Here is a 10,242-nt window from a genome sequence, read left to right as displayed (position 1 = left end):
GTAAAATAACAAATTTGAGTGAGAACATAAAATTTTACCAAATTTTGAAATTAAAAATCAACTTGTGAATTTCTTGCGAGGCCAGTGGGTATAGCTAATACCCTTGTGGTTATATTTGACCAGGCGAAAAAGGTCCATCTAAAATAAGAATTTATGCCGTGGGTATTAGCTTACCATTTAAGCTTTTTTCATGTGATTGACGTGATCACGTGAGAATACAAAATGAAGTTATCAACAAATATCGCAAGTATTTGTTGATCATGTGATTGATAAGGTGCATCACAATTCACAAAGGTAAGCTTCATTCATTATACAGTCTACAGCCTACAAGGCTAATATTGTACGGAGTACTTTCTATACATCATCACACCCAAGATTTTACCTCTTTTTTCTTTTACTATGTTTTGCACATCCGTCTATGTCTGCAGAGAATGTCAAAAATGCTTTTGTCGAGAAGCCATCCTCGACTCTACAAAAAGCGGAGAGATCAGGTCTTCGATTCAGTGTAGTCCTAGTGTCTTGATCTTAAGGAGCTTCAAGGTATAGCTAGAACCATACACCCAGCGACTAGGAAGTAGAAATTATCTCGTTGCACAGAAGCCAATTGTACATGTAGTTTAGTGGGGGCATATCTGGAGTGACAACGTGGCTACAATCCTGGTAGCGAGATCATCCGAAGACGAGAGCAACATGTATATGTAACACCATCTCCCTTTTTTGACTCAGTTGAAGAAATATGTGGAGTCCAGAACTTCTTTTAGATCGAAGTCTCCTCGTTCAGGCAGCGGAGGGAATTGTAAATAGGGGAAAGACTGCTGGAAACTATTCAGCAACTGTTAATGATAACACGAATAGATTAGTTAAATAGGGAATTAATGTTTGTTTACCTTCTTTACTGTACTCGAATATTAGGGAAACGTGATTTTCATCGGGTTTCGAACGACAAAGGAGAGATATAGAAGGTTAGAATAAATCTCCAGATTCAACTTACATTTTCCAGAATTGGTTCCTCATAAAGTTCTACGAATTTCTCACGAAGTATCTTGTTCATTTGCTGTATGTCGCATGCATGTGTCCAATATGAATCATGAACTCCTACAGTCCACAAGGTAAAAGGAAATATGAGACCTTATTTAGATAAGGGGAGTAAAGAGATGAAATATTTTCTCACAATCACACAAGTATTTATATCAAAAATTGGATGGAGATACAGAGTTTAAAAAACAGAAGACGACCTGCGAAACTTAAGCCTGCATTTTTGCAGGCAAGTGCAGTCATCATCATATGCGAACCATCAAGGGAGTGCACAAAATTTGGCGGGAAAGCTGTTTTTTGCCGCTTAATCATGATCTGTAGCACACAAAAAACTCTCTTATTCACAAACTTCACATTTCAATGAGAAAAATGTTTATTGACAATCTATTGAGTTAGACACTGAGGATTAGGACTCAATACAATGTTTGTCAACGATATGCTTGTTTTCTCCATTGCTTATTTAACAACTATATATGAGATGAAAATAGGATTACCTTTTCGGATTCTCTTTCTAAAGTCAACATTTGAAGGGATGTTCTTATCTGCATCACAATGCGACTGGCATGATTAAAGAATTTTTCTTTTGATATAGAAAATTAATAAAGTAGAAGACGAGAAAGAGAATAAAGCGCAGGATGCCATACAAGACGCCTGCCTTTCTTGTAGTAAGGTTGCACAACAGGAAGACCCATAGGTGTTGTCCACCTCACGGGATGATTTTCGGTTGCTATTAGCTGCACAAAGTCATCGAAACCATGATATCAGCAGATTACTCAATAAGTTCATATCAAACTGAAACCATGGCAAATCATACCAGAGAGGCCGAGATCCAAATAAGGTGAGACGGAGTATAACTTATAAACTACCCGTGTCCCATGCTAAATTACTACAGTAAAATCTGACGTGTGTAAATGTTTTTAAAAGTCAATTTTTAGTCATGGTGATTGACTGATTGGTAGGTGAAACAAGCTAAAGCGAATATAAGACCACTGTGGAATGTGGATGCCCTTAGTGTCTTACCAACACTAAGTTTTGCGTCTAGAATGATTTTATTCTTTCATCTCAAATGCTTTCATCTATTAGCTGATAGATCCTGGCATACAAACAGGCAATGCAAAACAAGGAACTTAGGGTATCTCCAACAAACCTTAGCGCAGTCACCAAGCCAGCACATAATACCACGGGCACCCTGAAACATCTCTCCTAATGCCGTCAATGTTGTCTACCCAACAAAAAAATACATTACTTTCAGTAAAGATTAGAGAGACAAGTCTGAAAGCTCACAACACTGCTAACAAATCCAGACGTTAGAATATCTACAAAGCGAACCCCAAAGTAATTCCATTGTTTACCTTTGCAGCATAACAAGCTGCACCAAAAAGCTCCACATCGTCATTGAATATGCCGCGCTCCTTCAACCTCCTCTTGATCTGATCTCTTGCACCAATGTAAGTGACACCATATACTGATGTCATGACTGTCTGTTTGACCAATTTCCTATCGACCTATATTTTGCAATTTGCATTGAACATACGGCGTCATGATTAGGTAAAAAAAAAAGCTACCGAATGTGGCTAGCCAGTGTCATTCTTGTTAAATTAACGAAATTAATAATAATCTGAAAATATACACCGATTTCTGAAGCCAGAAACCTGATTGACCAATCGCCTAGCATGTAATGCATCGGGAAAATCTTCAGGATCGTTTTCTGCATCATGTTTCATGATAGCTAGAACCCTGCACAAAGCATTTGGAATCATATTCTTAACTACATATTAGTTTTAATCAGCCAGCCAGAAACCACATAACCAAGCGTGAGAAATAAAAGCGCTCTAACCTTTCAGCAATCCCTGAGTAAACATCTGCAGGTTTTTCACCCGCAACAAGATTCACAGCAGCAGCTCCCAGCTGAAAGAAAAAACTTGCATGAGAAGAAAAAACTTACTCTACCACCAACCCCACAAAGTCTTCTGATAGCCTTCCTTCAGCTTATAGATGATTCACTTGGCATTTACATAACTACTAATGAACTCATCCAAGACATGTTTGACCACTCTGCCTAAAACTTGCATGGTTGAAATTCAGAAGAGTAAGGTAACCAAATGAAACCGTCTACCCAGGCGCAAAAGGCTCCAGTCTTCCACCAAGGGTGGTGATCAAATGAGACTTTGAGAGGGGAGGGTTCAATATTCAGTGCATTGCCCTCAAATGCAGAAAGTTATATCCTTTGGGCTATATCATTTCACAACCTTCTCCATATAAATCAAACATTATAGTCAACACTTTTAGCAATCGGTTATATGGCTCTCTTAAGGGTTCATGCTTTTTAAACAATTGTGATTCCATTGATTTTTTGTAATAGACCTCAATGTAAGTTGCTGCAACAGAGGTTACTGTTGTCTTATGCTCTTTTAATTCTTTGGCAAAACATATCATTTTTCTATAAAGAAACAAAGGATACCATTCCTAACAGGCATAGCATATAGCAAATCATTCAGCAAAAAATGTAGTTATTCGCACAACTATAGCTTATGTATTGGCACAGTGTTACAGGTTAAATGGTCGAAATACAGACAAAAAGTGTGGTCCACAGCAGAGACAATAGGCAATATTTCCAATTCTTCAGATGGATACTAGAACTTCTTCCTCGACATATACCATATCAAAATTTTAGGACATACGAAAAAATACCTTATCTCTCCCGAGAGCAGCATAGTGTTGTAAACCATTGCAGGAACCATCCTGTTGCACCAGTGAAAAAAATTTACTTCACGCTTTTGAAGTTGATGAAAACCATTTATAATATAGTAAATGATTATGCAAACTAAGAAAATGGCATGCGCCTGATAAAGATGATTTTGGGAGTGAGTTAGGACACTCCGGACTCCAGAGTAACAATAGTAAATAAAATAGGTATGAATCATTAAAAAAGAAGTAGTTATACTTCCGATGATGGGCATCAGCACAACATGAATTTTCCTCTGTACAATGCATTCTCTTGCATAGTCTCCTTTGGACCCACTAATTTAGATTTTTGACTCACGGGTGTTCAAGGTGGACAAAATAGGCAAGCGAGAAAGGAAATTAAAGGTGTTCACTAAAGCAGTACAGTGGTTGCTGACTCATGAATCATGATTGAATAATAAAAGAGGGTAATCTTACATTAAATGATCTGGGAACATCATATTATATTATTATCCCCGATCACACTTTCACGGCTTACTAGGTTTATAGCTTGTTGCGTATCAATAAAATTTCCCACAAACATAATTTTCCTGAAAGACTATAACAAAGGACCTAAACTAAGACAGCTGAAATTGAAGTGCAAAGATTGCAAGAAATCTTTCAAGTAGGTTACAAGCTCATCTCATCTGAAGTTGCAATTTCCATTGGTTATGTTAAATGTTATTAAAAGAACTTAGCCGATTCCTCCTTCAAAAAAAAAAACTTAGCCGATCATCAGAAAGAATCACAACTCAACAAGGAGTGAGTCCATATGCTTCTCAGTTCCTTTTGATACATTAGAGAAAGAGACTAAAGACAATTTTTCGCTCAATCAGCCTTCTATGATTACCCGGATCCCTTTCAATAACATCAGTATTAACCCAATACCTCTCCACCTAGGCAGGGTAAAGGGGGGAAAGGGGTAAATAAGTATGCAGCCTTAACCCTCGACAACGTACATACAACCCTCTAACTTTGTAATATTACAATTTGGTAATTCCTCAAACTGGTATATGTGACTTTGTTAATCGGATGTTTAGTAAGGGACCGAGAGATTTTTATCAGAAGATTTAAAGATATACAAGGTACCAGCACAATGTAATTAAAAATACCTAGTAATTATTTTCCACAGGGAACCATTTAAAAGAAACATTAAATCCTAAAAGTTGGTCAATGGTTCACCTGATGAACTGGAATATGAGAAATATATGCTTCAGGTGACGGACTTCTCAACGCTCCAGCCAGATCGATGCAGACGGCCAAACACTGAAAAGGATCTTCAGCTTTTAACCACCAACGCCTTCCTTCTAGTGGCTTATTCGCGGAGTCAAGTACATCATCCAAATGATTATCAGTAAATGACAATCGTCCCTCAAGAGACAATTTGTCAACACCGCCAGCATATAAATTCGCCAAGTGAATTTTTAGCCAACGCAATCCTGATTTTCCAAGAGGGCGCCCCTCAGCAAATTCTAGCACACCTCGACACATATCAGAGCCCAGGTGATTCAAGTAAGGATGCATAGGGTATGCACGACCACGAAAGTCAACATTATGAGGGTAAAAGAAGCCTTCTTCATCCTTCATTTTTCGAGCAACCTGATAAAATATATTAAGATAAGAATGATAGCATCAAGGCTGCTGTTTCATGCATGTAAAAAGGAAGCATTCCAAAAGTATGACCAACCTCAAGTTTGAGTTCTACATCACACCGCTGAGAATGTCGTTCTCGATTCTCTTTCTTCACTGATCTGACCTTCCACTTCCATTTCTTAAGCTCAGATTCGTCTTCTGTCTCTGGTTGTTCTGGCAGAGGTACCTGCATGAAAGAAAAAATTCAAAAGAAAGGAACAAAGAAAGAAAGAAAATGGAGTCAAATGGATGGAATTTTTACTGTCAATGAAACAGTATCATTAAAACTCATTATAGTCGCATCTCAAAAAGTAACTGATTAAATCAACCAAGTCACGATCAACCAAGTCAGCCAAACTCACATCATCACGATCAACCAAGTCAGCTAAACGTCCTCCAGTAGCCCATATCCTATCCACTATGCTGAGAACCTTTGTATTTACCCTCCATTTTGTGTTTCCAAGAGTATTCAATGCCTACAAAAACTTAATTAAAATTCAATGTCGCAGCGGAAACTAATTACAGTCTCTTCATCATAACCAGGTGTATTTGCATGAGGTCACTTCAGATAATTTGAAAGTAATATCAGAGATTAAATAAATGATAATATTTTAACCTCATAAACCAATTCCAGCTGCTTTTCAGGGGCTCTTTTGACTGCTTCACGTTGGTGTTTAGATCCATGAGTTCGCATGACAAATGATCGCAAAACCAAGTATGCACCTTTGTCATAACTGGGAAAAACAAAATACAAGAGCTTGGTTATTGGGTGTGTGTTTGAACAGTTTCAACCCTTGGAATCAGAAAGAAATTCCAAAAGTTAAGAGGAACTGCTATATAAAAACATTCAAAGTGAGCTCATGGATTCAAACTGTTTACAGCATTTAGCAATAGTACAACAGGACACACAGGTCTAGTATTTTTACTAGGGGTGAACAAAATAATTATGACCCTTAATCTCGTACCCTCTCCACTTTTCTGGTGGCACCACCATTGGCATATACGGGATTACCATGTGCTTAGGCTGCAAAAGCAACAAAAGATGGTCATAGGTAAGAGAGAGGCCCGAAATCATCAAGATAATCAATGAGCCTACCATTTAATCAGACACGGAAATTCACCAACTATTTATTAAAAAAAAAACGCGTAGGTTTTTGCATGAATGGACTAAAAGGATTACTAACTCACAGTTTTCTCTAAACCTTTGATTACTTCAGGGTCACATTCTATTACTCCATATCTCCTGCTGGTTTTCCTATTCATATCAAACCAAACCAACTATTAATGTATGTCATTTACATATGAACAAAAGTATATCGTTTTATATGGTAGAGAGTTGGATCGTAACTTGTTGTCAGGACCAACATTTTTCAATGAATGCACAAATGCAGGTCGAATATTAGGGAAATCTTCAGCTGATTGACTAGCAGGAGGTTGTATAAAGGCGGTTTTGATCAGCAACTCAATCAACCTGCTCCCAACCTGCAAAATGACAGAAATGTCACAGTATCAGCTAAAATGCATTCAATTCATGAATATGATCAGGAAACAGAGACCAACCTTAGCCCTTGCTTCTGTACCCCAAGGATTCATCTCATCGTTAGAAGTAACTATCTTTAGAGCTTGTCGTCGCTTTTGCTTCTTAATCAAGCTATCTACATTGTTTCTCAACAGTTGTTGCCTTAAAAGCACATCAGCATTTACAACCGGATCACCTTGTTTCTTCTTCTTTTTTTTCTCTAAGAATAGGTGTATTCTCACCTGTATGTGCAGCAGCATGTTAAGTATGCATCAAATAAGCTAAAACTTTCTCTAAGGCTCTATATTTTCCCTTTGAATTGTCACATGCGAACAAGGGTTAAAACAAGGATTAGATGATGAAGCATGAAAAAAAATCAAAGACAAGGACACTCACTTCTTGTTCAATAGCTTCGCCAATGGCACAAGCGGCGTGCACAACCTTAACATTTCCATATGCACTTCCAGTCATCAACATTCCCATCAACTTATGCATAGTTATAATAGCCATCATGTCAGCGGGCAACAGATCAAAATAGGGCCCATAAGCGGCTCTCGACTTGCCTTCCCTGATTAATTCTTGATCCTCCATAATGCTATTTCTGAGAGGCTCAAACCATCCAAGAAACAATGACTTGACATATGGCAAATTAGGTGCCAAGCTATGCTTACACATATCAGCTAACAGTTCCCTGTACTCATCTGCAGCTTGTTGCCACGCCTCGGTCTCATGTTTAATCTGCCTATTTCTAAGGGCCTGATACTTATAGGGTCCCATTCCTGCCACTGATTTAGGCTGCTTTTGTTTAACCTCACGCCATTTCGCCCTCTTCTCCTCCCTCCTCATCTCCTCCACCAATTCCTGAATCTCATTTACCACTGAACAATCATCTTCGCCGTAATCTTCAGAAGAGTTCAATTCAACCTCAGCAATACTAGAATACCCTTTAGGGCACAACCTATTCAAATTCAAATTCAAATTCAAATTAGGTTGATTACTCAAACACCCTAAAATGGGTTTCTCCCCAATCACTTCCTTCAACAAAGAACCAGCCTTTCTACAAAAACCCATCTCATGAAAGTTGAGATTTTTGCAATTACTAAATATCAAATCATGAGATACCCCTATAAAACCGTAACGTCGAAAAGAGGCCATATGAGACCTGAAAATAGCTTGTTTAGCCAAATTTCTCCACATAGTTGATGAATTATGATGAAGTGGGTTGAATGAAAGTTTGTAAGTTGATGAATGAATTTGGAAATTAGGGTTTAAATTGTGGGAAATAATTGCAGGTGCTAAAAAGGGGATACTAATACAGGACATCAAATTGTTTGGTACGATTAAAGGGGGATTAAAATTAAAATGGGAGATAAATTGGACTTCCTAAAACCCTGGTTAAACCTCATGAGTTATTTTTGTTATTTTTTGTTTGATTAAATTCAAGTTTGATAGTAGTAAAGTGACAGAAATTTGTTCACAGTTAGTTAAGCTGAAGATAAGAGATGTACAGATGCAACAGCCAAGGTCACTCGTCATTAGGGATGGCAGTGGGTTGGGGACCCGACCCAGACCCTGAGGGTCGGACCCTAATGGATCGGGTATGGGTCTCATTTTTTCAGACCCAATGGGTATGGGTCGGGTATGGGTCGGGTATGGGTCTTAAGAAAATATTTCGGGTCCGGGTCCGGGTCTAAGTTATGAGACCCATACCCGACCCTTAGACCCTTTATTAAACAAAAAAAATCAAAATTACAACTTTTCTGAATTCATACTGACAGACTGTAGAAACCCAACTAAAGTCTCTTTCTCTTCCCTCATCCCATAAAGTGATAAAACCCAACCAAACTCTTCTGACAATACCACCACTTCACCACTGACACAAGAAAACCACCACCACAAAGACGATACGCAACCCGCAACCACCTCTCTAATAGCCTAATGACCGACAACCACCATTAACGGCAGATTAATAAACTCATAATGTTAAAGTAGTATGATTTTTTTTAATATTATAGACCCTATAATCGTTAATCTTATTCTTAAAGTGCATTAAACTCGGACCGCGGGTAGACCAGACACTACCCTTACCCATAGGGTCCGGGTATGGGTCCTCAAATTTTAGACCCTTGCGGGGCAGGTCGAAGATCTGGTCAAAGGGAAAATCTCGGGTCGGGTCCGGGTTTAGGCGGACCCTACCCAGACCCTACCCATTGCCATCCCTACTCGTCATCAACAACTTTCATTTCTAAGTGTTACGGACTAGGTTTGTTTTACTCTAGTTTAGGGCTACGCTTTCATTATGCCCGTGTTTGATACTGTGTTCGATATACACACTTGTGAAATACCTATCAAAACATATCGGACACTTATAAAGTTGTGTCTAATTTTTTTCCTTTATTTCGACATATTTTAGACACCTTCAAACAAAACCAAGTTGAATTTAAGGTAAACGGTGTCATTGTGTGTTATTTTATGGTAGAGTTTGGTGGATAAATGAGTTGATTTGAGAGTGAATGATGTTCTTTAGACGATAAATGAGAGGTCGAAAGAAATTGATTAAAAGATGGGTTTAGGAAGGAAATGACAATGAGTTATAATGAACGTCAAGTTTTACCTTCACTTATTTAAATTTAATTTAATATCAAATACTTTTACAAAAATAAAATTGTCCTTAAACTATAAAATATATTTTTAATTAAAATTTAAATAATATGCCCAGTGACCTAAATTTTATTGGATGTTATGTCACATGTCCGTTTCGTACTTGTATCTATTTCAGTTCTACCTTGGTTGAAGATATAGATGGAAGTGGGTACGCGGGTCATTGGGCCGCACGCTTAGGCACGACCAACAACCCATTTTAGCACTGTAACACTGTAATACCCCGTATTTAAGACAAGGTTAATGGTTAGTCAGACGGTGTAATTATATTAAAATGTATTTTAAAAGGTATTTAATAATGGTAAAAGATAACAAACGCCCCTGGGGCGTTGGTTTACACAATGCAAATTTACAAACGTGCCCTCTAATATCCTAAATACGTGCTGCACTGCTGCCCCACCACCACTATTAAGTATTTAATTAATTATTTAATTCGTAATTTCATAGCCGCATTTCACTGACTTCTCGTTCCGTGATTCCGTTTGTTTCGCAACTTTCTTCAACCTTTCTCTCACCCCTTACCAAGCTATACATCTATAACCACAAACAATTTAATTGGCTTAAAACCGGTGTTAAAGCCGCCGGTATACCACCATGATGGTAAGGATCCCGACGCCTCCATAACCCTTCATTCCGACGACCTCCCTCCCTGACGATCACCACAAGTCTCT

The 10,242-nt window shown here is 38.2% G+C and overlaps 1 protein-coding gene across 1 annotated transcript; it reads right to left on the bottom strand.

Moving 5' to 3' along the window:
• Nucleotides 1-216: 216 nt before the first annotated feature.
• LOC141610784 (DNA-directed RNA polymerase 2, chloroplastic/mitochondrial-like) lies at nucleotides 217-9,205 on the bottom strand. Its single transcript, XM_074429048.1, has 20 exons — nucleotides 9,134-9,205; nucleotides 7,307-8,438; nucleotides 6,952-7,152; nucleotides 6,740-6,873; nucleotides 6,580-6,646; nucleotides 6,357-6,415; nucleotides 6,008-6,125; nucleotides 5,754-5,867; nucleotides 5,447-5,578; nucleotides 4,942-5,358; nucleotides 3,727-3,777; nucleotides 2,873-2,943; nucleotides 2,688-2,772; nucleotides 2,388-2,540; nucleotides 2,183-2,257; nucleotides 1,680-1,769; nucleotides 1,530-1,577; nucleotides 1,236-1,350; nucleotides 992-1,095; nucleotides 217-833 (listed from the first exon to the last, which is right to left on the bottom strand). The coding sequence occupies exons 2-20, from the start codon at nucleotides 8,231-8,233 to the stop codon at nucleotides 723-725; spliced, it is 3,072 nt and encodes a 1,023-aa protein (XP_074285149.1). The 5' UTR covers nucleotides 8,234-8,438; nucleotides 9,134-9,205; the 3' UTR covers nucleotides 217-722.
• Between the last annotated feature and the right edge of the window lie 1,037 nt (nucleotides 9,206-10,242).

Source organism: Silene latifolia, chromosome 1 (assembly GCF_048544455.1).
Source record: "Silene latifolia isolate original U9 population chromosome 1, ASM4854445v1, whole genome shotgun sequence".
NCBI lineage: Eukaryota > Viridiplantae > Streptophyta > Magnoliopsida > Caryophyllales > Caryophyllaceae > Silene > Silene latifolia.
This window is presented reverse-complemented; position numbering and strand designations above follow the sequence as displayed.

What these genes read in the sequence shown, in the direction of transcription:
- LOC141610784 (XM_074429048.1), bottom strand. Translation starts at nt 8,233, where the DNA reads ATGTCCTGTATTAGTATCCCCTTTTTAGCACCTGCAATTATTTCCCAC. An exon ending in CCACCAGAAAAGTGGAGAGG is followed by an intron (nt 6,126 to 6,356) that starts GTACGAGATTAA and finishes TGTTTTTCCCAG; the next exon opens with TTATGACAAAGGTGCATACT. An exon ending in CTCATATTCCAGTTCATCAG is followed by an intron (nt 3,778 to 4,941) that starts GTGAACCATTGA and finishes CTGGTGCAACAG; the next exon opens with GATGGTTCCTGCAATGGTTT.